The 27,403-nt window shown below is 44.9% G+C and overlaps 2 protein-coding genes across 3 annotated transcripts in view; both read left to right on the top strand.

Moving 5' to 3' along the window:
* The window catches only part of rassf7a (Ras association domain family member 7a), a 50,479-nt gene extending 23,095 nt beyond the window's left edge, over positions 1 to 27,384 (top strand). For both annotated transcript variants that reach the window (XM_079501565.1, XM_079501564.1), the window contains exons 2-6: positions 17,976 to 18,179; positions 19,428 to 20,404; positions 23,238 to 23,415; positions 23,839 to 23,946; positions 27,074 to 27,384. In XM_079501565.1, coding sequence (XP_079357691.1) covers positions 18,077 to 18,179; positions 19,428 to 20,404; positions 23,238 to 23,415; positions 23,839 to 23,946; positions 27,074 to 27,105 — 1,398 coding nt within the window. In that variant the 5' untranslated portion in view covers positions 17,976 to 18,076 and the 3' untranslated portion in view covers positions 27,106 to 27,384. The remainder of the gene's footprint in view (positions 1 to 17,975; positions 18,180 to 19,427; positions 20,405 to 23,237; positions 23,416 to 23,838; positions 23,947 to 27,073) is intronic.
* LOC306923494 (tRNA (guanine-N(7)-)-methyltransferase-like) overlaps positions 1 to 27,403 on the top strand; it is a 167,431-nt gene that overhangs the window by 97,159 nt on the left and 42,869 nt on the right. The window lies entirely within an intron of this gene.

Below are 27,403 nucleotides of genomic sequence, written 5' to 3'. Positions count from 1 at the left end.
CTTGTAGATTGGCTATTTTGGGTGCGCTAGCAGCAGCGCTGCTACACTGGCGTGCAGTATGAATGAAACTTTACTGTACTATCTTCTTCTAATCTAGTCACTAGTGCATTGGTTCTCAAACAGGGGGTCGGGACCCATTTGTGGGTCGCGGACAAATTCTTATGGGTCCCTTTATTTATTTATTTATTTATTTTTGTTTTTAATTATTATTGTTTCAAAACATTTTCAAAAAACATTCCCCAAAACAGCAAAGATTGTCATGAATTAAAACCAAAGATCTGATATTTTTCAGTAAATCAGAAATCAGAGAAAAATCTAAGAAATTCCATAAAATAGAAAACAAATGTTTAAGAAGTAGTGAAAATAGCCAATCTACAAGCTCACAACTTGGCGCGAAGCGACGAGTTGTGAGCTTGTAGATCTGCTATTTTCACTAGTTTGAGTCCCGGGCAAATGTCTAAATGTCTTATTTGGGTCTCGAGCTAAAACGTTTGCGAACCACTGTTCTAGACTAGTGCTCATGATTTTGTTCAAAACATCCTCAAACCCAACATTTGAAACAACACCGCCACTCCCAACATACTTTCCTCACATCGTAATACATAAGGGAAGATATGCTGTCTGGCTGTTTGTGGGGAACATCTCCCTCTGTTTATCCTTATACAACTTCATTGGTATGTCTTACTTCTTGCTTTCAAGTTTGTGTATGGCCTTATTTCTCCCTGCTCCACCCCCCAGCCTATCAACACTCTCCTGTTCCAAGGTACTGGTTATGTATTTGATTTACAAAGTTCTTTTTATTTAGACTGTATGAGTTGTTTCACATAATAGTTGATGTGGGAACACGGGTGGGAAGTGTGTGTGTGTGTGTGTGTGTGTGTGTGTGTGTGTGTGTGTGTGTGTGTGTGTGTGTGTGTGTGTGTGTGTGTGTGTGTGTGTGTGTGTGTGTGTGTGTGTGTGTGTGTGTGTGTGTGTGTGTGTGTGTGTGTGTGTGTGTGTGTGTGTGTGTGTGTGTGTGTGTGTGTGTGTACACTCCTTCTACTTGAACCCCTTCGGGCCCTACACATAATACACGTGCACACTAACCAGATTACACAACACTGTCTTGTCTTATCATGGAATTAATCTCTCTTATCACAACAATTGGATCACCTGTCGTCGTGTTTTTCCACAGGATTTCACATAGCGATGCAGTGATGTCACTTCCATACACATAGATATACAACACAAACACTTGGTGCTTGTATTTGCCTGTATGCCTCTCTCTCCCAGATCCAAGCCTGTTGGCACAGCCATTCACTCCCTAGGTAAATATGAGGAGGGTGTGAGATAAGAAGCTTTGCATACCACAGTGACCTGGCCAAGGAGCAACGCATGTTGATCCGTGCAAAACCGTGGCTTTCGTTGAAACTCCTTGGCAATCGGCATTCATGAATCCTGGCTGTAGATGGTGGTTGTAATTGAAACCAGTGTTGAATGTTTAGCTGTAGTATTTTGGTTAGCTCCAGTATTTTGTGAAGTCTTGACGTGACAGTTTGGGAGGGAACCTGATGGAATGTGGTAATCTCATCTGTAAAAACATTCTTTCTGCAGACAAGACCACCTTTCTTTTTTTACTATTAGGAAGTCTGTCCAGGCTTCCTCAATTATGTGCACCTGCTCTGTCTTGGCTTGATAACAGTCTTACATAAGTCAAGACAGTGTACTCTGGGACAAATGTATACTCACCCTCGGTTTAAATGGGCTCGAACTGAATCTTTGAGTGTTGCTATATGTGACGTTCTCAAAGTAGCATTAAGTCTTGTTTATATTTGGTTGCACACCGGTATCATGCACCGGAAATAGAAGATCTTCAAGCTCACAAGGCAATGTTACACGTTGTGAGCTTGTATATCTGCTATTTTTGGTGCACGACACTGGTGTGCGAGAAAGGTACATGGCAACACTCAAAGCTTCAGTCCGAGCCTGTGTAAACCAAGCCTGAACCAAACAAAGTATTCATCAGGCATTACATGACTAACTTACCATACTGCACTGTTACCTTCAGCTAGCGTAGGAGTTGGCAAATGGGACTACATCAATGTGAGTATAGTGTCCTAGATGCTTTGGAATAGAACTGCAATGAAGAAACATTATTTACTTCATTGTCAGTCAAAAGAACCTTTAAAGTAAACCTGTGCATTGATTTCTATCCAGCAAAGTTCTGGTTAGAAATGAAACTGCCTGCACTTACTGTAACCCTCGGCTCATTTAAATTCTCACTTGGGCGTCTTAACATAGCTTTAGCCTTACAGGAAATAACTGTGCGTGCGTTGGTGCCTAATTACGGAGCTGTTGGATGTAATTTAGACCTTGTTATTTTTGTTCCTTTTTTCTTTTTCTATCTTTGCATAACGTTATTTCCAGGGCAGTGATTGCACAGACAAAAGACAAACAAAAAAAACTGGAGTGAATAATTCATATGAGAAGACATGGAAAGAGACCCTTTAAATTACTAATGAACTCAGCCCCAAACCTGTGGCACAGGAGGCCAGCTAGGGCACTCCTGTCTACACACACACACACACACACACACACACACACACGCACACGCACGCACACACACACACACACACACACACACACACCCACACACACACACACACCCACACACACACACACACACACACACACACACACACACACACACACACACACACACACACACTTGAGGGCGAGGAAGTGGCTTGCCTACACTTGCAGCAGAAAGGAAACTATAGGCTATGAATAGACTGTCTCCCATGAAATGTAAGGCTTCCAGATTTACAGTCACATTCTGTGTAAATTGCATCCTTGAAATAGGTGGGTTCACTTTTCAAGCACATTACCTGCGCCTCAAATGCGGCATCATCATCATTCAGCTAGAGTCAGTCTGTCTGCCGTCTTATATTTGACTTTTGGCATTTGTGTGTGCAAGCACACACATGCATGTTGTTTCTCCACATGTACACATGCATGTTGTTTCTCCACATGTACACATGCATGTTGTTTCTCCACATGTACACATGCATGTTGTTTCTCCACATGTACACATGCATGTTGTTTCTCCACATGTACACATGCATGTTGTTTCTCCACATGTACACATGCATGTTGGCATGTGTGTGTTTGTTTCTCCACATGTACAATTCAGATTCAGTCTTTATTATTGTTTTTATTTACATTATCTGTCTGTACACAATTAAACACCCAGAATACATAACACTGAAAATAGGATATAAACAATTAAGAACCACACAGCGACACAAGTTGCTACAATGAATAGCAAAAATATAGTGGCTGATCTGTAATGTCACAACACACTGGTGCTGCAAGCTTGTATATCTTCTATTTTTGAACATGTTCAAAGTTGTGAACATTTGACATGCCCAAAAGGGACACCAGGGTCAAAGTGGTTAAGGCAGTGATTTCTGGGCAACTGTACACATTCCTGGGACCTGTAACACGTCCAAAGCAGAGTAGCAGCCAGAGGGGAAGAGGGGGAAGCATGTTTGGGGGAATTTGCAGGAGTCTTGTGCTACTGTATGGTTATAGTGCTCTGTGAGTGGTGGCAGGGCAGCGTCAATCTAGAGTCTAGACTACGGCCGGGTCTGGTAAAGACCTGGTAAAGACCCGCTCTATACCGTTTCCAACCGCAAAGATGAGTTGAATTTGAATCAAAATGACTGGCCCTTCTTACTACCCCCCCCACCCCCACACACCTTAAAACGCGGCCCCTGGTGGCCCCCAAAACATGCGGTGTAAGGTGGGTGTGTACACATTTGCTGTATCTGCACGTTTCTCCTCTGTGTGTGTGTGTGTGTGTGTGTGTGTGTGTGTGTGTGTGTGTGTGTGTGTGTGTGTGTGTGTGTGTGTGTGTGTGTGTGTGTGTGTGTGTGTGTGTGTGTGTGTGTGTGACTGTGACTGTGACTGTGTGTGTGTGTGTGTGTGTGTGTGTGTGTGTGTGTGTGTGTGTGTGTGTGTGTGTGTGTGTGTCCGTGCGTGCGTGCGTGCGTACGTGCGCGTGCATATGTGTGTGAGAGTAAGACAGAGAAGTTGGACTGGGAACAGAGCGATGTGCTCCTTCCCTGGCAGGCAGTGCTGAGTCAGGTGGAGAATGAGTGTATATAATTACACATGGTTGCCCATCAGCAGTCTGAGGACTGAGGGCCCTCTACTCTCTCACACTGGCTCCCACCAACAATGCAGGCTCCTGTCTCTCTGCCATGGACTCAATGCAGGCTCCTCTCTCTGCCATGGACTCATAGCTTCTCACCTGGGCCTTATAGTGCACTGGTCCCCAAACAGTGGGTCGGGACCCGTTTGTGGATCACAGACACATTCTTATGGGTCAGTAATTTCAGGAAGAAATAAAACAAATGTTTGAAGAAAAATTAAAAAAAATAGCCAATTTCAAACAAAGTCTGTCTGATATATACTTCATGCCACACATACAATTTCCCTACTTGAAATGAGTGTGTGTAGCAGAAATCCAGATAAGAGTAAACCTTCTACTTTGTTAGGCTGATGATGTATTTGCATTTTACGCTTCTATGGCTGTGTAAGCTATTGCGGCCGGCTGTGTTACTCTTGTTCTAAGTCCAATAAAGTTCAAAGTCTCTCTCTCTCTCTCTCTCTCTCTCTCTCTCTCTCTCTTTCTCACCCTCGCATCCCTATTCTGGGGGAATATTAGCCGACAATCAATTTACAATTTACAATTTAGGCATTTAGCTTGTAGATTGTCTATTTTCACTAGTTTCTTTTCTAATTCATGGAATTTCTGATAGTCCGGTTTTCGGTGAAGAGGTGACCACTGAAAACTACAACATGACATCACGCCGTGGTGGTCACCACACAACACCTCTTCACCCAAAACTGGACTATGAATAGGCCTTTAGCATTTTCTTTTATTTCTTCATGAAATTACTGAAAGAAAGAATTTGTTTTTAATTCATGGAAAATGTAGCTTTTCTTGACAATGTTTTTTGAAAAATGTTTTGAAATAATAATAAAAAACTAACTAAATGAAGTCCCGACCCACTGTTTGGGAACCAGTGGTATGGGCGTAAGTGCATGGTTAACCCTCTGTGTCTGCTGTGATAGTGACAGCCACAGGTGATGAGCAGACTGGCTGTCTCCGTTGGCTGTTTATACTTAACCTCGCTGGTCAGACAGATTTACTGGACTTACCTACGCTCTAGCCCTGGGCGAAGACGATGAGCAATCGTTTAAAAATCTTGGTCTCCACTCTCCACTTATTAACTTCTTGAGTTGAACTACTATGGAGGATACGTCTGCCAACTTATCAAGTGCCCAAGCCATATGTTTTAATGGGCCACAGTTGGGAGGCTAACTTAATGCAAATTAGGCTGATATTATTAATACGCTATTATCATAATTATTATCAGGTATGTGTGAACCATAGGCCAAATCCTCTCATATGTGCCCTTGATTTGGAGGCGCAGGTGCCCTCTGTGTTAATGAACCACTAATGCAGTCTCATGGAGATTTCACACTTGAACGAGCCAATCATTCTAATGGAGAAGAGGATGGTGGCTACAGTGAAAGATCCCTCTGTGTGAGCGCGTCGACGAAAGCATATTATTACCACTGTTTCTGATTCCTTGCGTGGCGCGGAATCATTAGCATCTCAATGAACGCCGGCGAGGGGTGTGTGTGTGTGTGTGTGTGGGGGGGGGGGGGGGGTGTTGGGTCAGAGAGCTGGTCGGTCACACGATGTGTTTGGAGTTCGTTCGCGCAGAGAAATATTTGCCAAATTAATGTGCTGTGAGAAAATGCATTATTCATCAGGTGCGCCGAGAGCTTCGGTGAAATGCTGTTTTCTGGGAACCAAGCAACCGTTCAGTCTAATTAACAACAGGCACGCGTGTTGTCTGGAGGGCCTGTCCTCTGTGGGGGAATAAACACACACACACACACACACTCATGCATGCACGCACGCACGCACGCACGCACGCACGCACGCACTCAAACATTCATATATGCACACATACTTGTGTAAACAAATGCACACAGGACTAATATACCTGCAAAACAAACAGACATACAGTATTTCTACAACAAACAAACAGACATGTAAAGGGAGTCTCGTGGTCTTTCTCAGCTGCATATCAGGGACGTGCTGCGACGCTTCTTTGAAGTTTAAAGAACAGACTGCTGAGACCTATCATGCTCCGGCTGTGACACCCTATCCACCATTTCTCAACTTGTCTTTCCTCTCTCACCATAAAGAGAGACATTGGCTCCAGTAGCCGAGGTGTATGTAGTATAACTTTACAACGTACAGTACATGCTAGTGCAGTGGTTCCCAAACTTTTTAGCCTGTGACCTAAAAGAGACATGTTTTGAGCTTGTAGATCAGCCATTTTCACTATTTCTTAATTCATAATTTTATGGAATTTCTTAGATTTTTCTTTTACTTAAAAATAATTAAATTTGGTATTAATTCACGACAACTTTTTTGGGAATGTTTTTTGAAAATGTTTTGAAATTTTAAATACATAATAAATAATTAAAAACAAAATGTAGGAAACCAACAATTAAGGGACCCATAAAACTGTGTCCACGACCCACAAATGGGTCCCGACCCACTGTTTGGGAAACAGCATTTTGTGCTAGTGCAGCGGTTCCCAAACCTTTTTGGCCATGCACCCCCTGTTACCTCCCGACCTAGCTGATGCACCCCCCCACATGGAAATATAAATTGCATAAGCTATATAGAGACATATATTTATTTTTTATCCACATATATGCACATATATGAACCTGATTTACTGATTATGGCATAATATATGCAGCATAGGCTATATTTCTGCATTCATTGCCATATATTGGCATAATATGTTAATATATTTAAAAGAAAACCATAGCACCACCATTAGACTTTTCATGTCGCGCACCCGCTAGAAGGCGCTCGCACACCACAAGGGGTGCACGCACCACAGTTTGGGAACCACTGTGCTAGTGTATGTTGTAAAGTTATCTAGTTTCTTCCCTTTACTTGGCTGATCAGTCCCTGCGTATTGTTTTGACCGCTGTCTCTGTCTGGAGCACTGCTGATAATGACATCTGCACGGGAACACATGGTGTCCTCTGGGCTATAGTGGGGTGCTATAGTGGCTCTAGGCTCATTCACTGACTGGGCACCTTTGTCACTTTGATATCAGATCTGGAACAAGAGCTTTCTGACTGCGATGCAGCCGCGCACAGCACAATGAAGATAGGCTATAGGCCTGTCGGTGTCATTGTCTGAAGCACCTCCATATAAATGTGAAGACCCTCTAGGTATAGGAGTTAGATCTGGTGTGTTCAGGCGGAAGCACAGACTGCATGGGTCTTGGACTGTTTGACACATGGAGACGACATGACGATGATCTGACCCAAATGGTTGCTCTCAGCCACAGCACCTTGAGACTATTTCTCTCCGTTTTCTGAAGGCATTCTTGTTTTATTCGATCAGTGTTTGCCAAATGTTCCCCAAATCACCAGTGTTTCCCAAATGTCCCATCAGCGTGCAGAGGCACACTGGTGTGACATGACTCGAGACAAGTCCAGTTGTGTCTTGGGATTTTGTGGCAAGCTCACATTTAATGCAACATAATACAACTATGAACTACACAAAATGTTAAAACATCCAACCTCGCATCCCTATTTTTTGTGATTAGTTTTCACAGGGGTAAGGGGTTGACACAGGTAAATAAAATGTTGGGGCATGTAGAGTTTGCTTTCGAGTTGCCCAAACTGCAAGTGCACATATGAGTGAGGAGTCTGCTATAAACACAGCACGAGATATATAGCTAGATAGCTATAAACACAACACGAGATCACAAGTTCACAACACTGGTATCGGTATCGGCTAACACAGAAATTGTGGTATGAAAAAGTGAATGAAAAAAGTGTATCGGGACATCCCTAGTAAAACTACTGGTGTTCCTTGAGATTTTGTCTTGCCCATTGATGTGCCTTGGGCATGAAAAGTGTTAAAACCACTATATGAAATGTATAGCTGAGACGTTGGAGTTGAAGTCCCACAACATCACAATTAGGTCCTTTGCCATGAGACTTGAATCCTGTGACTGTTGGAGGAGTGACATTATATAGACATCTAGAAATTATGTGTTGTGAATAATACAAGTTTCAAAATAATGTGACAGTTGTTGAAACTCCTGCAATAGAGTGCTCCAATTATTTTTGATGTGTGTGCCATGGCAGTTTTGCACAGTGTAGACAGCCAGTCATATGAAATAAAGTACTTTTTATTGTATTTTTCTGTGGAGGCTTTCCACTATAAAATCAACTTTGTGTGTAGAACCATAAAGTATTGACTATCCACAAAGAAGTTAAGAACAGGGTTTAATTGCTGTGGAAAAGGGATAATAGCATACCGTTGCATTATTTATACATTCGTCTAAACTGTGGGCTTGTTGGTGCCTTGTTTTCTAGTTAGATTCTGTTCCCTCTGCTCGTCTCTGTGCACAAGCTCTGTGGAACGGCGCTCTGTCTCCATGCCGATGGAAACACCACAACAAGGGATGTAAAACACAGGGAAAACATTGGTCATTTGTGGGTCGCGGAAACATTTTTATGGGTCCCTTTATTTTTGATTTACTACATTTAGTGTTTAGTTATTATTATTTCAAAACATAAAAAAAGCAAACAATTATTTCATGAAGAAGTAAAAGAAAAATCAAAGAAATTCCATAAATTAGAAAACAAATGTTTAAGTAGTGAAAATAGGCGATCTACAAGCTCACTACGCGGCGCAAAGCGACTAGTTGTGTTCTTGCAGATCTGCTATTTTCACTAGGTTGGGTCCCGGGCAACGTCAAATCTCTCTTTTAGGTCACAGGCTAAAAGGTTTGGGAACCACTGATTCTCAAAGTGGGTTCTAGGGACCCCCAGGGGTCCTTGAGGGAGTACTAGGGGGGTCGCCAGGAAAATGAGGGAACAATTAACTCTTTCGGGATTTCCTGGCACAAAATATTTTCAAATGAGCGTCTGCGCGGCTATCAGTTTGGCGCGAAGGAATCACGTGAAATTGTTTCAGAACCACTGTTGGTGTGTGGAATTGTATTACTTTGAATCGGTAATAAGTTACAACATTCAGACTGACTGGAGTGGCAGTAAAAAATAAATTAAAAGCGAGCGCTTGGCGTTTGGCGTGGTCGGACAGCGAGTTCCACCGTGCCAGGGTCCGGGGAAAAAAGGAGAAAAAAAAGAGGCGAGACTGCATGTCTGCACGGCACGGAGCCACAACAACAACAATTGTACTTCTGCAGTGCAGATGGGAGTTGGGAGCGGGCCGGTTTGTGCCAGTGTTGTTGCCGCCGCTCTCTGTATGGGCCTTTTGTCTGTCTCGGGGTGAAGCCGAGTGGCACAGAGGGCACTAGCCTCTCCTCTCCTGGCTGGCACAGGGGCACACTGGCCATTGTCCACTAATAGCACAGGCAGCAGCACCGTCATTATCTGACCGTACACCGTATACTTTACCCAGCTAGGGCGTCATTCTCTGTAGTGATATTGAGTCACGTTTGTATGTGTCAAGGGCAATGTGTTTGACAACAATGGTTTGTCTCTTGTTGTGTGTGTGCGTGTGCGTGTGCGTGTGCATGCGTGTGCGCACATGCTTGTTGCTGTGCACAGGCATAGAGGCATTGGCACCCATAATACATCTTAACTGTCTGTATATCTGTTGCTCATATCAGAGGCTGCATAGTGCGCGTTTTGATGTTTATTGCCCTCATTGTCCCAAAGGCTCCTGCACATACAGAGATAGCACTGCAATAGCACTGAGCTAGAGCAGGCACTCGTAAAGATGAGCCAAAAAGACACTCACACACACACACACACACACACACACACACACACACACACACACACACACACACAGTCACACACACACACACACACACAAACGATACACACACACACGTGATACACAGCGTTAGAACACACAAAGGCTGCTTATTCTCTGCGTAGCCTCTGGGCTCGAGTACAGGAGAAGCATGTTAATAACCCGAAGTTTTTCTTGACTGTTAGCTTTCATTCTCTGGTATGTTTCCCAATACACAGGTGACTAAACTGAAGTCAGTACATCCTCCCTTGTGAAGGAAATCAAGTTTTAAGGGTGTGGCCGACCACCGTGTGTGTATGTGTGTGTGTGTGTGTGTGTGTGTGTGTGTGTGTGTGTGTGTGTGTGTGTGTGTGTGTGTGTGTGTGTGTGTGTGTGTGTGTGTGTGTGTGTGTGTGTGTGGGGGGGTGTGTGGGGGTGTGTGTGTGTGTGTGTGTGTGTGTGTGTGGGGGGGGGGGGGGGGTGTGTGTGTGTGTGTGTGTGTGTGTGTGTGTGTGTGTGGGGGGGGTGTGTGTGTGTGTGTGTGTGTGTGATGCAGGGGTCATCCCCATGCTGGCTTGTGGTGGACATCTTTGTAAAGAAATATTTTTTTTGACACAGACATACAAAAGGAATAAACGATAATATTACCAGAAACACAGAGATAACCTTGAATGACCATAACAGGTCTGTAACTCTGTAATTGGGTCACATGATCAAAATAAGAATATGAATGAAAAGATGAAAGGTATTTAAAAGCCTAACTCCATTGGACCCTCAAACTGTCTGCTAAAGCAGCTAAGTCCAGTCCTCCACCTCTCCCCCTCTCATGCAAGTTTTGACAATATATAAAGTCACAACAGTCACCAACTTTGATGAGGCAGTATTGCATTGTTTTAAAAATATAAGGTTTTCTTCATTTCCTGAAAAATGAACATTTTGGAGTTAAGTGGTTTCTTCCCGACAGCAGAGATATTGTAATGGCGTGTAAAATTTGAAATGTATTGATGACCCCTGGATTTGAGTAGCCATAGCGTGGCAAAACGGGAGCTTCTTCAGACTCATCCTTGTAAAAAAAGTGGGGGAAAAAAGGCCCAAGTGGGACTGACACCGCAGCTCACTCTGAGTGGCACCGAGACGAGGCCTGCGTCTCCACAAGGCTGTGATGCTAACCACTGTACTGCCTGTTAGTCGGCCGGGAGCCGAGGGGCTGTTATTGAAGAGAGACAGAGACAGGGTGATGAAAGAGACGAGGCTGACAGGGCTGGACGGCTGACTGATGATGAGAGAGAAGAGAAGGAAGGGCACACACATGCCTCTAATCACTGCTCCTTTCTCTGCCACCGCCACTCTTTCTCCCGAGTGTGTGTGTGTGTGTGTTACATATGGATATGTGTGCACGTCTCTCTCTCACACGCACACGCGCGCACACACACACACACACACATACACACACACCCACACACCCACACACACCATTCATCAGACGGGCCCCTCGGATGACAGTCTGGGGACATATTGGTCTGGAGTGAGAGACCAAGATTTTTTGATTGCTTCGACTTACTTTCGATTACTTCTGTCCTGTGTGTTGTTGGTGAGGGTGGGGTAAGGGGTTGGAATAAAGGTGGTTGGGCTTTGTGGAGGTTTCTTTATTTTTCTCTCTCTGTCTCTCTCCACTTCTTCTTTTTGATGGCCTGTGGTGTCCGGGTGGGGTTTTAGGTGTGGAATGTTGTCATGTGTGGATAAATTGTGAGTGTTTTCCGCCTTCTGTTGCTTGGATTAGGAACGGGTGTGTTCGCTGATGGGGAACATATGTCATTTAGTTAGTTTGCACCCTATCTGTCTTGCATTGAACTGTGACAGCGCTCACGCACGAAAGCAGTCCCATCTTTATGGGTCCCTTTCCCTTTGGTTTCCTTTATTTCGTTTTTAATAATTATTATTTCAAAACATTCACATAAAAGCAAAGATTTTCATGAATTAAAAACAAAATCCAATGATTCCCCCCCCCAGTAATTTCATGAAAAAATCAAAGAAAAAGTGAGTGCTTTCTACTTTTGGTACTTTAAGTACATTTTGATGCCAATACTTTTGTACTTTTACTCAAGTACATTTTTTATTCTGGACTTTTCCTTGTAACAGAGTATTTCTACATTGCAGTATATTGATACTTTTCTTTATAAGTAAAGAATGTGAGTACTTTCCCCACCACTGACAGTATATTCTATGACTGTGTGAAGTGACATGGGACTCATGGGGTCAGGCGGATGTCTGCTTCTCACTGTTATACTGACAGTACAGTACAGTATATTCTATGACTGTGTGAAGTGACATGGGACTCTGCGGGTCAGGATGTCTGCTTCTCACTGTTATACTGACAGTACAGTACAGTATATTCTATGACTGTGTGAAGTGACATGGGACTCTGCGGGTCAGGATGTCTGCTTCTCACTGTTATGCCTGTAATGACTGACAGTATATTCTATGACTGTGTGAAGTGACATGGGACTCTGCGGGTCAGGCGGATGTCTGCTTCTCACTGTTATGCCTGTAATGACAGTGAGAATGAGCATGCAACCTGAGAGCTCCTCCAGGCCTGTTTGTTTCCTGTTAGTACAGTTGATCACATTTCACCGGCCAGGATGTACGTGAACGCAGCATCATGGGAGACTGGCAGTCTTAATGTGTAGCAATTGTAAGAATGTGTGCGTGCGTGCGTGCGTGCGCCGAGCGCCCATGACAAGATGACAACAGTGTGATAACTTTTCACTTTTACGTTGAGCTTTGCTTTCCACTAAACATTCTGGATTCTTTGGCTTTAAAATACTGACTTTAAACCTTGAATTTAGGTGATATTGGATGATGGTGAGCTGAGGTCATTTTTTACCCTGTCCATGATGGTGAACTGAGGTAATTTTTTACCCTGTCCATGATGGTGAACTGAGGGGAATTCAACTACATATATTTGGTAGGGGTTCACGATTATGAAATTATGACCGTTATCCGATCTCTGATTATTTACAGGGTCATATCTGCCGATACCGATTCTGACCAATTCCGATATTATGCAGAGGACCACGATGGAAAACAAGCCTAGGCCCAAAGTCTGTTAATAAAGTCTATACTCTTTTCCAAGTGTCTGTTTTCACAACTGGTGAAAACCGATTAAAATCATCTGGATTATTTTGAGACCAATCCGATACCGATATGGTATTTTTATGGCCGATATGGCCTATTCCGATTATGCTACCGATTATATCGCGCATCCCTAATATTTGGGCTCCAAACTGATGACAGTCCTTGTGTGCAGTTGAAAAGCACGAGGCTAGACGGATAGATCTGTATTCATGTTTGCATGCAAGTTGGCTCTAGGCCAACTAGATGGCGAGTTGGGGGGGGGGGGGTATGTTTTTTTTGCACATGCAGCAAAAGAGACAGAGAGAAGAAGTCAAGAGTTCAACATGCATGCATGCGGTCTCTTAGTCTTTGTTTGTTCTTGTAAGGTTATTATGTTGATGCATGAAGGTGAATGAAATGGGTTTGGTTAAGGATATGTGATTTTAATGTGTGTGCGCAACTGCGTATGTGTGTGTGTGACTGTGTGTGTGTGTGTGTGTGTGTGTGTGTGTGTGTGTGTGTGTGTGTGTGCGTGCGTGCGTGCATGCGTGTGTGAAGGTGCTACTTAGCATACAAAGGAGAGCGTTGTTTCCCTGTGTACCCATCTTCTCACACAGGGTTTGTAACATTGCATTCCACCACACAAGGTCTGAGTGATACTGGGCTTGCGTTATAAAAGGCCTGCTTTCATTCAAAGCTCCGTTCAACCCTTCCCCACGCTCACCTCTCTGGACAGGTATGAGATAAGCCTCACGTTTAAAGTATTTAGTCAATATAACCGTTAGCTATTTACTTACACAGCCTGGGCACACTGTGTGTGTGCACTGTGCACGTGTGCACTGTGCACGTGTGCATTTCCGTGTCTGGTACTTCGGGCAAATGATCTACTGCAATAACAGCAAGCACACTTTGTACAGTCTGGAGGGGGTAGGGGGGGGTAGGGGGGGGTGAATCGTCAACTCCACAGTGTCGAAATACCTTGTGTGTTCCTGCGTTTGATGAGCACTCCCTTTTTGTGCCGTGGTCCCTCCTCTTTTTTTAGATTGAATCTCCTTGGCTGAATCATCAGACCATGGAATGTCTCTACAATGTGATCATCCATCCTCTTTATTACCGGCGTCTGTCATATCTTGTGGACCCCCCCCCCCCCCCTTAGTTTGAGTCTCCTGTCCCGTCCTGCCGTTCCTCCTCAACGTTGTTGCCACATTAGATAGCCTCCCAGCAGAGTTCATGTTTGGCGTCTAAATAGCAGATGAGTAATGGTGATAGGGGGGTGGCCGGGTCAGCTGCAACAAGGCAGAGGGGGAGGTGCACACAGCCGGGTGAGAGCGGGGCAGGCGGGGGGGGGGAGGTGCACACGGCCGGGTGAGAGCAGGGCAGGCGGGGGGGGGCATTTTGTTAAGAAAGGCTAGAAATTGTTCCGGTCGGCAGATGAAGTCAGTGCATTCCTCCGAGGCAGCTCCCCTATAGACGGCCGGCGGAGCACGGAGAGGCCGGCTCTGAATGAAGGGGCTGACATAATGGCAGGGTTTAGCATCAAAACGCCTCCCTTTGAGAAGCAACGGGAGAGAGATGGAAAGAGAGTGCGCCATCTGTCCGACTGCTTCAAGTTGTTGTTTTGTTTTTACTCACAGGCTGCACAGTTATGTTTGTTCAGATCACCATGGTCTGTAGATATAGGCCACTACTGCTGCCTGAGACAGCTCACTTACATGTGCAGAGGTACATTATTGCCATAGTTTAAAAGGCTTGGTCATGAAAGTACATGGGGACTCTTGGGGAGCGGTCGTAACAATGTTCATCTGGCCTAAAAAGAGCTTCAACCTGCTGTCCAGACGTGTGCTCAGCTGCCTGCTGTGCTGCTCTTTGATTCCTCTCGCCAGGACCAAAACTTAATCTGATACCAATTGAAAGTAATGTATGCAAACTCATGTTCATGTATGCATGCCCCACGCACGCACGCACGCACGCACGCACGCACGCACGCACGCACGCACGCACGCACGCACGCACGCACGCACGCACGCACACACACACACACACACACACACACACACACACACACACACACACACACACACACACAAATAAACACTATTTTCTCTCTCAGTGTACACAACCAGAGACACATACTGTATACTTCTCTCTCTGTCTCTATCTCTCTTTCTTTCCGCGTACACACAGCACAGTTACACGTACACAAATCCTATGCCTAAATACAGATCTGCTCAAGCTGCTATCCGGCTTCTCTCTGTCTGTTCCCTTCGGCAGTAAGCTATCATAACGGCTTTGAAGGAGGGCAGTGGAGTGTTTAATTGGGTTAGAGATTGGCATTTCTACTCCCAGGTCCACATCAAGACACCACCAGGGCTCCTAACAAACCACCAGGGCTCCTAACAAACCACCAGGAATCTCTAACAAAATCTCTTCCCTTGAGGCGTTCATTTGGATCAGTGGTTCTCAACCTTTTCAGGCCATGATCCCCCAAAATAATCATATTTGAACTGGGGACCCCCCAAAATAATCATATTTGAACTGGGGACCCCCCAAAATAATCATATTTGAACTGGGGACCCCCCCAAAATAATCATATTTGAACTGGGGACCCCCCCAAAATAATCATATGTAAACTGGGGACCCCCCCAAAAGAATCATATGTAAACTGGGGACCCCCCACCCTGACAAGCACTTTGAATGTAGGAGTTGAGGCATTACATTTAGTTTGAATCGGTTCCACAGTTAAATATTGTGAAAATAGCCGATCTACAAGCTCACAACGCCTCCACAAATATTGCCTCTTTCTTATTGACAATTTGTTTGACCAGTGTTTTTAGTATAGTTTGTTGTTTACTTTTGATGCAGTAAAGCAAGTTTTTGAGGCATTAAAAAGGTCTTAAAATGTAAAAGTCATGACAGCTTGACATTGTTGATTGTTGACGTCAACACTACTGTTGCATATACTGTAGATGGCACTGGGCTGTTTGCCACTGCTATCTGGATGGGTATAATGATGTGTGTGTGTGTTTGTGTGTTTGTGTGTGTCATGGCTGACGACACTGTGTTTTTATTAACAACAACTACGTATATGTCATACCTACAAGTAAGCTAAACTCACACCATGTTCTATGTGAAAGCTAGAGAAATGTAGTTTTGTGGCTAGGCTTAATTGCCCTGTGATACATACAATTCTTTCCATATCTACATTACAAACTGTACTGTACATTACAGGTGATTGTGAAGTGAGATTTCTCCAATTTGATGCAGTAAAATGTTCCCATATGACTATGTTTACCAGTGATAAGAGAATATGACCTTATTAATTATTCTCTCATGGTTTGAAAGGAATAAGTGAACTGACCTACTGAGGTATTTGGTGAAAGGTCAAAGTTCAGAGAAATGTGTTGATAAGCACCACCATTACACTATTAATCGTTTACCCGCCAGGAACATAGGAATTTTAAAACGTAGAATCTTGTAGCCTGCCACAAACGGAAAAGCCGTTTTAACAGCGATGTATTCATTAATGCATGTTTTAATACGATCGTATCGAAATCTACCGTCAGTTAGCTTTGTTATGCTTCTGACACGCGCGCGCATCCACTTACATTGCCGGCTCTGGTTTCAGACGGCTTTATCTCACAGAAGCGACATTGCAGAGGACGCTTTGTCCCAGACAAGCGTTTTCAACGGCCTGTAGCAGGCGCTGTGATACTCGCGGTCCACTTTTTCCACCACCGACCGAGAGAACGAGCACACAGCTTCGTCAACACACACGGAATGGTTTCATAGTAAAATGCGATACGGATATTTGGCTCTTCAAAGTAAGTGTCACGCGTGATTAAACCATGGCAATACGCAATCGAGGGATTAATTAATGGCGGCAGGCTTAATGTCACACACCCCATAGAGGCAGTTTGTGCACCCGGAGGAGGGGGTAGCCGCACCACCACAGTTTGGGAATCCCTAGCCTGGTCTAGAGGGCCGGGTGGCCCACAGTGGCCCAGCCAGCGTGATGTCTGGTCTAGAGGGGCGGGTGGCCCACAGTGGCCCAGCCAGTGTGATGTCTGGTCTGGAGGGGCGTGTGGCCCACAGTGGCCCAGCCAGTGTGATGTCTGGTCTAGAGGGCCTGGTCTAGAGGGCCGGGTGGCCCACAGTGGCCAAGCCAGTGTGATGTCTGGTCTAGAGGGCCTGGTCTAGAGGGCCGGGTGGCCCACAGTGGCCCAGCCAGTGTGATGTCTGGTCTAGAGGGCCTGGTCTAGAGGGCCCACAGTGGCCCAGCCTGGAGGGGCGGGTGGCGCTGGGATCACGGTGGTGGATCCTATTGGTTCCCCCTTCTGATTGGTTGCATGACTCTCTGGCACCATACTTAAGTGTGAACCATTAAGTGCTCTGTATTCCCTGATGAAGGCTTAACCGCCGAAACGTTGGATTCATTTTTGTCTTACCTGCTGTCCTAATAAAATATTGGCACTCTGGCTATTGGCGTGTTTCTTGACCTTCTTGTTTTTTCAAGATTTCCTCTACAGTTTTCTCCCGTGTGCCGGCACCGCTACAAGGACTTTGGTGTGCGTATAGCTTTTTTGTACACAGGATCCTATTGGTTCACCACCTCTCTCCCCATAGAAAACAGCGGAGAACACTGACGTCACCAAACTCTGAACTGTAGTTCACTAATCACTCTCACTCCTAGACCAGGACACGTGGCTCGTTTGCCCAGGCTTTTCTTGTAAAAACATCCCTGGGGAGATTATTATAATAATAATAATAATAATAATAATAGATCATATCTATGCAGTGGTATTAGTTTGGCCATGCCAGGCTAGGGAATCCCTGCCACCAAAGTGGTACCTGCTTTTGTTTCTTCACACCAGACAAGTCCTGCTCTGATGACGATCTGTGTGTGTCTGTGAAGCTGGATCTTTTGGATGTATCATGAAGAGCATCCATCCATGTCTGACCTTTCTATTTCTTGTTTCTATGTGTTCCACAGTGCCCCTGCCATGCAGTGCTGAGCTGAGTCACGCCAAATAGAAACGGAGTGGATCTTATCTGAAGCCTGTCTGCCCCTCACCCCGCCCGGCCTGGTCCCAGATGGAGCTCAAAGTGTGGGTGGATGGAGTGGTGCGGGTGGTGTGTGGCCTGTCGGAGGAGACCTCCTGCCAGGATGTGGTCATTGCTCTTGCACAGGCCATCGGTCAGTATCTCAAGCCCACTTCCTGCTCTGAAATCATTCTGTTGCAAAGAGATCCTGATCCCTTGAATCCTACGAGGAATAATGACCAAAGCTTGGTGCAGCCGTTCATTTTGTTGACTAAGATTTTGATATTTAGCCAACTAAGACGATGACTTCAGATGACTAAATAGGACTAAAACTACATTTTCTGTTATTCAAAAGACTCTAGACTAAAAAAGAATTGCTGTCAAAATGAACACTTGATGCAGGCCTTCAAGGTAGCTTTCTGTTTCGCGTTTACCGTCTCAAACTCCACTGTGGCCTAAATAAAGTGCTCCGTCAGAAGCGTCTAGGGGTCCGTTTTGGAACGGCGCCATGGTTTCAACCCTATGTCCTCAGGCAGAGCTAAAGCCATACACACTGCCGCTGTATTCAACAGCCCGACTCCACATTTAGCACTTTCCTCCTTCCCTGAGTGAGCAGCCTGCCAAGTCATCAGGGAGGGTTTGTCCTCGTTTCAGGGCCCTTGTGGAAACTTTTATTTGAGCTTTTTTCCCCCCGTCCTTTCTTTTTTAATATTTTGTCTTATGTAACAGCCTCGTCCTATTCTCAGTGGTTAGGGAGTGAGGGCTACTGGCATCACCGTAATAAGCCTGTCATTTTCTCAATCATCCAGGCTGGTGTAGAAACAATCGCGGCTTCATTAGAGGAATTAGTAAAGAAAAGACGTGGTGACACTGAAATAGACTTCACTGAACTTTACCATATTATTCTTCTTATTCTTGACATTAATGATTGATGTTTTTCCACAGTTTTCTCTTCAGGATAACCTTTTATGCCAGGTGCTTGAAAAGCGCCTGGACTACATGTTCTTTTTGATACTTCTCTACTAGTGACCGTACTGATGACCTTAGTGGACACTTTCATAGTCTGAACGGCATAAAACCCCATACTCTGCACTGCACCTGGCAGTTATGACTGAGTCATTCTTTGTTGAGGGGCGCTAGCCCCTCCTACAGCTTTTGTCCCCACAAAAGGTCTGCAACACAAACATTAAATGCCATTGACAATGAAGGGAAAATGTCATCTTGTCCCCACACGTCTCATATTTGCCATCGACAATGAAAGGAGAAATTAGGTCAAATGTCCGCCAAATAATATGATGTAAATTTGTGGCAACAGGCATTCTGATGCCAGTATGAGATGATGCATGATGATGTACGATGATAAGAGCGCCCCTCACTTTTTTCTCTCTATTCTCTGTCTTAGGTCAGACAGGGCGTTATGTCCTGATCCAGCGTCTCCGAGACACCGAGAGGCAGCTGCTGGCCACAGACAGGCCTCTGGAGTCTCTGGCTAAGCTAGGCCAGCACGGCAGTGAGGTCCAGTTCTTCCTGCGCCGCACAGGGCCCAGCAGCAGTGACGGGCCGGGATCCAAACAAGACAGAGTGACACCTCTCCCCCTGCCCAAGCATCCTGAATCGGATCCATCCAAACGCAGCCAGCCCAAGAAGTCCCTCACTTTCAACCTCGGACCCTCCACCTCCCCGAGAACCAAAACCAAACAGCTCAGACGGTCTCCCCGAGACTCGCCGGAGCAGAGAGCTTCCCCCTCGCATTCACACTCGCCCTCTCCCTCGCCCAGTCCTGTGTCCTCGCATGTGCCATCTCCATCGCCGTCTCCTTCGCCTCCCGCAGGCCCGTCCAAAGAGGAGGTCTTCCGACAGGTTCTCCAGCAGCAAGAGAGACTGAGGGCCTTCGAGGCCCAACTCGAAACCTTAGAGAGGGAGTCTCATGCCTGGGAGCGGCCCTCCCCATCCCCTTGCCCTTCCCCGGTCTCTGACACCCACGTTCAGGAGGAGCTGGAAGCCCTGGATCTGGCGTTGCGGAGGAACCAAGGAGAACTGGCCCACGAGCAGTACTGGGAAGAGGAGATGCGAGCGGAGGTGGATCGGGAGAGAGGGATGCGAAGGAGGCTGGGGGAGCTCCACGGCAAGATGGACGACTGTGGTCGGCGGCTCCACGACTTCTCGGTGCGCTCCGCTCAGCTGGAGCAAGAGATCCATCGGGAGAGCCAAACGGCGGGCGGGGGGCCCCAGGCAGGGCGTGTCAACGGAGCGGCACCCGAGGAGTGCCTGGACGCCGTGAAGGTGGAGCTACAGAGCCAAGTGGAGCACGGGGTGGAGCTGACGGAGCGGCTAAAACAGAATGACATAGCACTGGGGAAGGCTGAGACTCTGCTGCAGGTAAGGAGAGAGGTCTCCGTTGCGGAAAAAGGGCTCTAGGTCGATGTTGCCAACCCCTCACGTCCCTCTCCTACCTGCATAACATAGCAGACACTTATGCACTTATATCACATAATTTAACACTGAAAGTTAAATTAATGGTCCATTTTTTATACTTTGAGATTTAGAAGAAAAAAGGTGCGTCGGATAAATGAACTGGAAGAGTAGGAAAAGACTGGAATCCCACACACTGTCTTCACTTACAGAATGGTATTTAAGCAGCAACATTTCAGTGGGTCAGACCATCATCAGGCATGTTGAAGGTCTGATGAAGGCCTGACCGACCCAAACGTTAACGCTGCTTAAATAACATTCTATAAGTGAAGAGTGAAGACAGTATATTTGAGGGTTGAATTAACGCTCAGGATGTTGCTGTGCACTGCAGTATAAGGACATTCATCTCAACCTATTACCTTTCTTTGCAAAATGATGATTTGCAAAATACATTCATATTTATTCATGGCATTATGAGCACATGAATGAAAATTGTATACTCAGATCCTACCTTGTGTGAATGTTCTCTATTGGAAGACACCTTTAAGTGTCTAGTTGAACTGGTTTGGTGGGTATGATCTATTCTGCGAGCTCAGAACACGTGGTTACTAATGGTGTTTATATTACAGTGACAGTATCTACATATCCTTGTACTCTTGCATACTGTATGAAAAACGTCAAATAAAGGTGTTGTATTTCAATAGTAATTATTTTTTTTGATTAGCCAGCCCACAGATTTATGCGGTTTTCCCTGTCATTTATGTGTTTACTTTAGGTGGTTGTGTGGTCAGATATGATTGTTTTGTATTGTGTCCTTCGAATAAAAGCCTGACCCAGTTAAAAATGAAACTCAAGCTTCCTCATAATCCTCATGAAACCTGACACTTGAATCCATCCACTTTATGGAGCTCAGAGATAGACTAGTTCCTCCCTGATGATTGAAGGAAATTATATCTGATATATGGTGTTGTTTTGAACGGTGTGTCGCAAAGGAAATAGGCAGTGTGATTGAAGTGTTTTCCACCAATATTCCTGAAAGTTTTGTTCTTTTAGTTTTAGTTTAGTTTAGTTCTTATATGGGCTAAGTGCATTTGTCACTCTTCATTAGTAAGTGCCATCAGCATTGTAAGACCATTGCATCCCATGCCCAACTCGCTGGAGTCCAAGTAATGGTTGTGTTACTGGCTTTGACACTTGATTAAAAAACTATGAAAAGCTCATTTGATTTCAGCCAGGCCCGTGACTGCCGTAGGGTAGGGGTAGAACTGCAGACATATTTGGCAGCTTGACTATGAACTTGAAGCTTGGAAATGGCTGTCTTGGAACAGGACGACTTTGCTTCATGGATAAGAAACACGCTAGGAGGCAATCTCAAAGACCCATCTAATGATGGGTAGAAAGGAGGCAGCAGCCGGATAAAATTATTATGCACTTATATATCCTGCTTCACGCATTTAGTTTGTGTTATTATGTTAGGCCTTGCATTGTGAATGTTTTGAATCCTAACCTTATAAAACGAGGCATCTGTTTCGTTTTTGTTTCTTTTCGTGGCACATCAACACTGTTGTAGAGATACAACGGCGTAATAAAACCCCATGCATTGTTCTTTTAGTATCGAGGATTGTCTGACAGTCGGCTGATGTGATGATGAGTCGTGGCATGCCTGCCAGCGGACTGTTCTATACTGTTATAGAGCGTTAGTGTTGATGAGCACAGTCCTTCTGTCATTAGACTAATGGAGCAGCCTGCAGGTGTGAACTGTCTCAGTACGCTGCCTCTATCTATCCAGCGTTAATTACAAGCAAACAGACTATGGCCAGTGGCAAGGGGTGGGGGGGTGGGGGTTGGCACTGTGGCAGACTGCTGCGGCTCCTCTGCACTGAGCAGACACATTGACTATATATATGCGCAAATGGTTAGTTAGTCCATCAGATCGATTGACTGGCATCTGCACATCAAGCGTAACCACGTGAAATCTAGCGTCCCTATTCTGGGGGGGTGGCAAACATTAGGAGAAAAGAATCACAGATGCACAAGCTCACATCGCCTTGAGTAGTGCCACGTTCTGAGCTTGTATATTGGCTATGTGACAATGTGACAAAGAGAAAGAAAATTGTGGAGAGAGGCTAGAGCCATGGGAGAGTCCGGTCAACTAAGCATGTGGGTTTAAGTGGTTAAAAGCATAGGTGTGAGGGCGATGGCTGTGTGCCTTGATGACGTGGATTCACCCTGTACCCTGTATTCTCAATAATCAAAGCATCTTTTTTTTATAACAAACAAAGCTTTTAAGATCAGCAGACACGTGTCCATTGCTGTGTCCTTCCCTGGCAGCTATGCCCCAGGCTTTGGGATTCTAGTTGAATCAGAAGGCTGCAGCTGATGATTCATTTACTGTCTAGTGGTGATTGCTCTGATGATGTCTTATGATGAGGTCAGTTGTTTTTACCAGCCCCTCTGTGATGTGGACGTGCTGCCACCTTGTGGCCAAAAAACAAACAAATTGAGTGCAGCTTCAATGATGGCCCCATAAAACAGTGGTTCCCAAACGTTTCAGGTCGAGACCCAAAAGAGACATTATGCTTTTCCAAACTAGTGAAAATAGCAGATCTACAAGCACTTTGCTACGGGTCTCGACAAGTCGTGACCCAGTAGAAATCGGTCCGTGACCGTGACCCACAAATGGGCCCCGACCCACTGTTTGGGAAACGGTGCCATAAAATACACCTGGAGGGTGATTTCATTTACATGTGCTGACTGCATTTTTGCTTCTGTCTTGTCTCTGCCCGCCCCGCTCCCCCAGGCCAAGCAGGAGGAGTTGGAAGACCTGAACAAGGAGCTGAGGCAGTGTAACCTGCAGCAGTTCATTCAGCAGGCGGGCGTCCTGCCGACGGCGCACACAAACTCACGCACGGACCTTCACGAGCAGCTGGATCAGCTGGAGCTGGCACACCTGCTGCATGAGGGATACAGGAACGGAGGTGTGGATAACGGGGCACGGCGCAGGATCACTTAGCGCAGTGGTTCTCAACCTTTTCAGGCCGTGGTCCCCAAAATAATCATAGGACCCCCCATTTTGTTTGACTCGGTTCCACAGATAGATATTGAGAAAACGTTGCGAGGGGTTATGAGCTTGTAGATCAGCTATTTTCTCATTTTTGTCCTCTTTCTTATATTATTTGACAATTTGGCCAAGGTTTTACAGTATCGTTTTTGTATTACTTTTGATACAGTAATGACATTTTTCTTTTCTTTCACTGTCACTTCACTGTCATCTGGGGACCCCTCCAAAATCATCCAGGCTCCCCCGGACCCCTGGCCCACAGGTTGAGAACCATTGACTTAGTGTACAAATAGACAGGTGAACGGTGAAACTAACAGCCACCTTTCTCTTCACTTTCCAGGTCTCGGTTTCGTTTCGACAGAGTCGCCGCCTCGTCCCACCGCCAAACAGTTCCTGGGACATCCACGCAACCTGCAGAACCCTCTGGTGTCCAGTCTTAATCCCGAGGGTGTGTATGTGTGAGACCCCCACCCCCCCAACCCTCTCTCCCAGCTCTCCACCCTAAAGCGCCCCAATGTCCTTCTGTCCGTCATCCCTGACTTGATTGGGTGCTTCCTTTATGGTATACGCAGCCCTGGTTGGGTGACGGAGGTTTCCGTATGTGGGTGGGTAGGGGTCCTGCTTTCCTCTACGCTTTACCCACTTTGGCTGTCACCTCCCTGATGGACCTTTTCCTACTTCTCCTAAGTAATCTCAAATGTTCAGCTGGTTTCCAGTTGCTTGCTCCCTTTCACACATTATCTAGTCTGGTGTAGAGCGCCTCTTCCTCTCTGCGTCCTCCTCGTCTCACTAACCTGTAGTGTATGCTTTGATAGTTTCATTATACAACTTTTATTCATGTCCCCAGCTCCTTTCTTTCAGTCTACACAGTAAAATCGTTCAGTGTTAAACTGTTAAGTATCCATTTCCAACTCGTTAAAGGTGGTGTAAGTGATATTGTGTTAAAATGAGTGATAGTAATCATTGCTTTAGACTCGATTTGTCTCTACATCTTTTTACTTTTTAGTGAACGGAAAATGCAATTTCACGTCACAATAAATCAGAAGAGAGAATTTACATCATGGTACTGGATAAACAAGTGGAATTGATTGCTGATAAATGAAATGTCTCTTCTGATTGGGTGAAATTCATGTCTCGTCTGACATTTTATATTCTGTATCTGTTTATTAAACAGCTGGAAAGAGGAAAAGACAAATGTTACTGAGTAATAGCTGTATACTATATAGCAATAATTGAGCTTTAGGTTTTTTAACAAATATATCAATATTACTTACAGCACCTTTTAATTGACACTGAGGATTTCACAGTGTAGCTCTCTCTCTCTCGCTGACGTAAGATGTGTTCACATGGGCAGATGCAAAGTTACAGTCTACCATTCATTTTCAAAGGAAGCCAGCGAGATGAAGATACAACAATACTGTACATCCGACATTTGTAGCTGCTGCAAAAGATACAACAGCTACAAAAAGGTTGAGCTGGTTTCAACTTCAGATACGAAGATACAAATACACTGTGTAGATTTGCATCTTTGTATCTTTTGAATCTGTCCATGTGAACACATTACCCGGTGTAATTGTGGACTAACATCTAGCTGCTCTGGCTTTACTTCCGCATGCAGCCGGGAGCTCCTCCTTCAGTGCTCTCCGTGACACAGGGTGACCTTCCCACCCTCAGGACAGCTTTAACTGCATAAAGAGTAAAACACACACTGTAATACCATGTTCACACTTAACATTGGAGAATGGCTACAACAGACATTCAGACTGTAGTGTGTTCTTTTTTATGTTGTGACGTAAAAAAGAGGAAAAAAACTCAAAGGAGACCAGTGTCATTTACGTTTGCCTTTTTATGTGTGGATATTATTTACATGGATGGGGGTATATATCTATACACTGCCTTGTACTTTGGTGATGCTTGACTTCCAAAGAGCAAGAGCCTTTCCGAGACCATATTCACATGGTCGGCCATTTTGCTCTGACGTCCATGCTGCCAACCATGCTGTGTGAATATGGTCGACAGGGCTCTGCAAAATGTATTGCACTGTCCCATTCCCTTCCTGTTTGAAGTCATGGCCCTTGTTTAAATACAGATACATTTGTCTCTCGAGATAGACTGTTGGCTCACACAACATTTAAAATGCTTCCGCCTAAAAACAGTTTGCTTTGTACTGAGAAATGCAAATGGAATGATGATCCCTCCCACTTGGCCACTTCCGTTTTGCCTTTGCAGTCGTGTAAAAAAGTCATACTGTAAATCGAATTAGTCAAAGCCTACCTTATTTATTGCTGCTTAGCAGAAATGGAAATTAAAAAAATATATTTTAAAGAACGGAAATGACAGATGACACCTTCTCTCACAACTTTTGCGAGGCAGAGTTACAGATTCGCTGAAGCATTAAAAGATTGTGAAAGAGTTGTCTTGCTTGAGAAACTCAATTAATTACTCTATATTTTACAAACAACTGTTCTGCCCGTTCTCGGCCATTTCCATATTGATGGAGGACATTTTAAGTATTATAACAGGGCCATGATTTGTTGGGGTGTTTATTTTTTCTGTTCCTCAATTTGAATGGATACCCTTGGTACTCAGTTCTTGCCACACCTGACCTTTGGCCTGTCATTAATGTACTGTATGTTTAGTGTCATAGTTAATGTACATAATCAGACATCTAATGAATAAGCAATGCTTACATTGCTCCCGATATTCATCACGGACAATCTAAAACACTGCTAACATAAAACTTAGTGCATCATTTATCAGCTTTAATCAAGTTCCTCTTATCATACAGACAGGCCAAAGGGATGTGTGCGACTGTGTTCCCTCCTTCCTGTTTTCTATGTGGTGTTTCTTTGCTATTTGGAGGAGGGAGGGATGGTTAAACCACTCCTGACTCTGGAGTCTGCAGACCTGATTTTAGAAGCATGCTTTAAAATGAACATTGTCCCAAAACACTGAGCTATTATTGCAAGTCGATAGCAACCGCAGTTGTACCTAATATCTGATCTAGTGTCAATGATCTGGGACATTGTCCTTGCAAGCACAATTTATACTTTGTCGTATGACGGTGTCACATGCCAAAAATAGTCTATCTACAAGGTTACAACGCGTTGCATCCACAGCATGTTGCAAGCTTGTAGATCAGTAGCCTCAGAAACCGCAGGCGTTTCATTTTTAAAGGAGAAAAGAATGCCTGGGCGAGCCAATCAGGAAAGGTGGCATAGGAGTAGGAGTGAACCTTGTATTTCGTGTTCTACTGGGGAGGTAAGGGGAGAAGGAGGGGAGCGGGGGGAGGGGAGGCGTGCTCATAGGTTGGTGAACCAATAGGAAGTCGACGTCGGTTTCCAGCACTAGTTAGTTCCGCCCCTCTATGCCCAGGAAAGCATAGGGCTCTTTCAGGCTAGTAGATCAGGTATTTTTGGTTCGTGACACCATCCTCCAATGGAGCATAAACTAGGCAGTATCCTCATGTTCCCAGATTTGTTTTCCTGTCATATCTCTCTACCCAGAACATTGTTTTCCAAATCGAACCAAACAAAGGGATCATCACCCCCCACTTATTTTTGTGTGTCTTGCAGTCTTGACATCCAGAGAGTCGTCATGGAGGTAAAACATGGACCGCAGGGCCAAGGGAACTTGTTCACTGTTCTGTCATCATCACCTCATATTTTATCCCCCGTCTCTGTAACTATTGTTGTCACTATATACTACCATTCTATATTGTACTGTATATACCTAAGACAGATATATTTACAACATTTTGCTACTGTACACAATGCGAAATATATGTATGAAATGTACAAAATAATTTAGGAAAACTTTTACCTAGAGCAATTATTACTTTTGTCTGTGTATTTAAATAAAATAAAAACATGTGCATTGTGTTTTAGATAAAACATTGTGGCGTA

This window comes from Electrona antarctica, assembly GCF_951216825.1.
Source record: "Electrona antarctica genome assembly, chromosome: 5".
NCBI lineage: Eukaryota > Metazoa > Chordata > Actinopteri > Myctophiformes > Myctophidae > Electrona > Electrona antarctica.
Note: the sequence above shows the minus strand (reverse complement) of the source record. Positions and strands in the feature narration are given on the sequence as shown.